The sequence below is a fragment of the Poecilia latipinna genome, unplaced genomic scaffold, assembly GCF_001443285.1.
Source record: "Poecilia latipinna isolate Pla-1442-1.1 unplaced genomic scaffold, P_latipinna-1.0 Scaffold1893, whole genome shotgun sequence".
In the NCBI taxonomy this organism is placed as follows: domain Eukaryota; kingdom Metazoa; phylum Chordata; class Actinopteri; order Cyprinodontiformes; family Poeciliidae; genus Poecilia; species Poecilia latipinna.
Genome location: NW_015114509.1, coordinates 142,925 through 145,288, shown reverse-complemented (window position 1 = coordinate 145,288; position 2,364 = coordinate 142,925). Strand labels below are relative to the sequence as shown.

The window sequence follows — 2,364 nt, the reverse complement described above, 5'->3', positions numbered from 1 at the left end:
TATATATATATATATATATATATATATATATATATATATATATAGCCCGTGCTCTCCCTCTTAACCCCCCAACTTTAAAAGTCTAGCTCCACCACTGTCTTTCCCCACCCATCCAACCTTATGTCCTGCATCTTCTAACACCCTGGCAGCGGTCAGTCCAGCCATGCCCCCACCGATGACTGCCACATGTCGAGGCATCCTGGCAGCCGGGAGTCCGTTCGTCACAATGTCCAGGAGCTCTCTGTAGTCAGCGTCCTGGAGACACTCATAGAGAGGGTCTCCTATGATCCCGCTGGCTGCCAAAACCACAACTCCCACTAGAACCAGCGGAGCTGAGAAACAGAGACATAAACAACTTAAACCCCCTTCCCTCTGTTTTCCTTCATTTAAAGGAGTACAAAGTAATGAGTTGTCGCCAAGGTCACATTAAAACTAACAAAAACTGAAACCCTAATCCTAACCCTAACATTTTCATTAATTAAAATATATAAAAAAGTTAATTAATGAGGAAAAAAATATAACTGGAACTATGTTGTGCATTTATAAACCTAACTAAAACAAACAGAAATTACAATAGGCCTTCGCCAGCGCTTCGGTGCTTGGGCCTAATTATATAATGTCCTTCATGTTTGTGCTTATGAATTAATTTACTAGCCTTTCGAATGGCTTAATTTAATTTCCCTCATACAAGCAGTTTATTTTAGCTGCCAATAAATTACATAGTCCTGCTGGCAGCAGTCTGTAAAATAACAGTAAAGGTTTGTAGAAAACACTAGACACTCGTTGTTCAATAATATTTCAATACAGTTACTGAAAATGATTTCTTCTGTTAAGTATTCCAATTGATCTATTCATAATTACAATATAATTCTTTGACTTCTTTATTTCTGCAACCAACAATTAACCAAATTATGAAAAACTAAAAATATAAAAACTAAACTAAAACTAAACAATATTTAGCTGATAACTACAAATCAGTAAATTCACTCTAAAAACTAATTTGAACTAACTGAATTAGACAAACAAAAATTCACAACAAAATAAAACTAATCTATAACTAAAAACCCAAAACTATTATAACTGTAGTTGCGACAAATTGTATGATGTCTGATTGTAGCTTATATATTGTCACCTTCCTGAAATAATGGCCTATGTCATTTTTTCGTGAAAAGTAATTTTAGAAAAAAAAATCACCAACTCTGTCTTTCCAAAAAAAATCTTATGGCAAAAAAACAACAACAAACAAAAAAAAACACTTTTGGCAAAGAATGACTTAGGACGTTATTTTAGGAAGGTGACAATATGCAACTGTAAAACCTACCGTATTTGCACAGAGCCATGTGAGGCATCATCTGGAGAGCAGAACTCCACAATTTGGACCTCCTCTCTCTGCTGTGTGTGATGACACTCAGAGAGGAAACAGAAACCTAACAAATACAAGCCTGATTTAGGTTTGTAGAGAGACAAATGAGCTAAATGAACAACTGAGTGTTTCACTGAATTAGATATTTAAAAAACACACACACAATATGATACAAAACCTGATAATTTTTGCATTTTTCCAATTGAAATAAAAAAAATAAGTATCATCCCTTCCAAGCTACATTAACTCACCTCTGTCAAAGGAAATGTATTGTAAGTAGTTGGAGCTCTGGGCATGACGGAGCAGCAATGACCCCGAGGCTAAAGTATCAGAGCGGTGAGGCTGACTGGGAAACCTGAGGAGCACAGTGTGTGTCATGCTGCACACAAGGTCATTTTTGTGATGGCTCCCTCAGGTCTTCCAGAAATATTTTCCCACACCGGCTCGAGAGTCAACCACACTGAACAAATCAGATTAGTGAGGGAACACAAGTCATCAGCACACCTCATTTCCTCCATCTTCCCTCATTCCAGGATCTGACCTGAAAGTGCTGCTTTGAATCTGTCCAAGAAATGCTCCAGCTCAACTTTCAGACATCCCCATTCCTCCAAACAGTCAGTTAATAAAGATTGCTAGAAACATAAATTGGTGCTTACTCACCAGAGAGAGAATGTGAGACTAGATTCACCCACTTCTCTGTTTGTCTTCCACAGAGCAGGAAACAGATGGTTTTTGAAAGCAAATGAAAGCAAAAGCAGGGTTGGAGTTTCATTTTCCTGACTTCAGACCTAAAAAACAAAACAAACAACAACAAAAAAAACCTGCACAAAACAAGTAAATGCTGGGGATTTTTTTATGAGCAGTCACGGGGAAAAGAAAGTACAAATTCTTTCCATTCCAAGATTTGACTTGTCTAAGTAATAAAAATTATCTGGTAATGACCTGTAAAATTATTTCATATTAACTGTACATCATGTTAGATAATTTAATTCTGTCCTTAT

At 36.7% G+C, this 2,364-nt stretch overlaps 1 protein-coding gene across 2 annotated transcripts in view; it reads right to left on the bottom strand.

Annotated features, from left to right (window-relative positions):
- Positions 1–2,358, bottom strand: part of il4i1 (interleukin 4 induced 1) — an 18,753-nt gene extending 16,395 nt beyond the window's left edge. Inside the window, exons 1-3 of one of the 2 annotated variants that reach the window (XM_015015231.1) lie at positions 1,615–2,358; positions 1,322–1,427; positions 118–332 (exon numbers count right to left, since the gene is read on the bottom strand). In XM_015015231.1, the coding sequence (XP_014870717.1) occupies positions 118–332; positions 1,322–1,427; positions 1,615–1,659 (366 nt within the window). In that variant the 5' untranslated portion in view covers positions 1,660–2,358. The remainder of the gene's footprint in view (positions 1–117; positions 333–1,321; positions 1,428–1,614) is intronic. The other variant, XM_015015232.1, reaches the window with a different exon arrangement.
- Between the last annotated feature and the right edge of the window lie 6 nt (positions 2,359–2,364).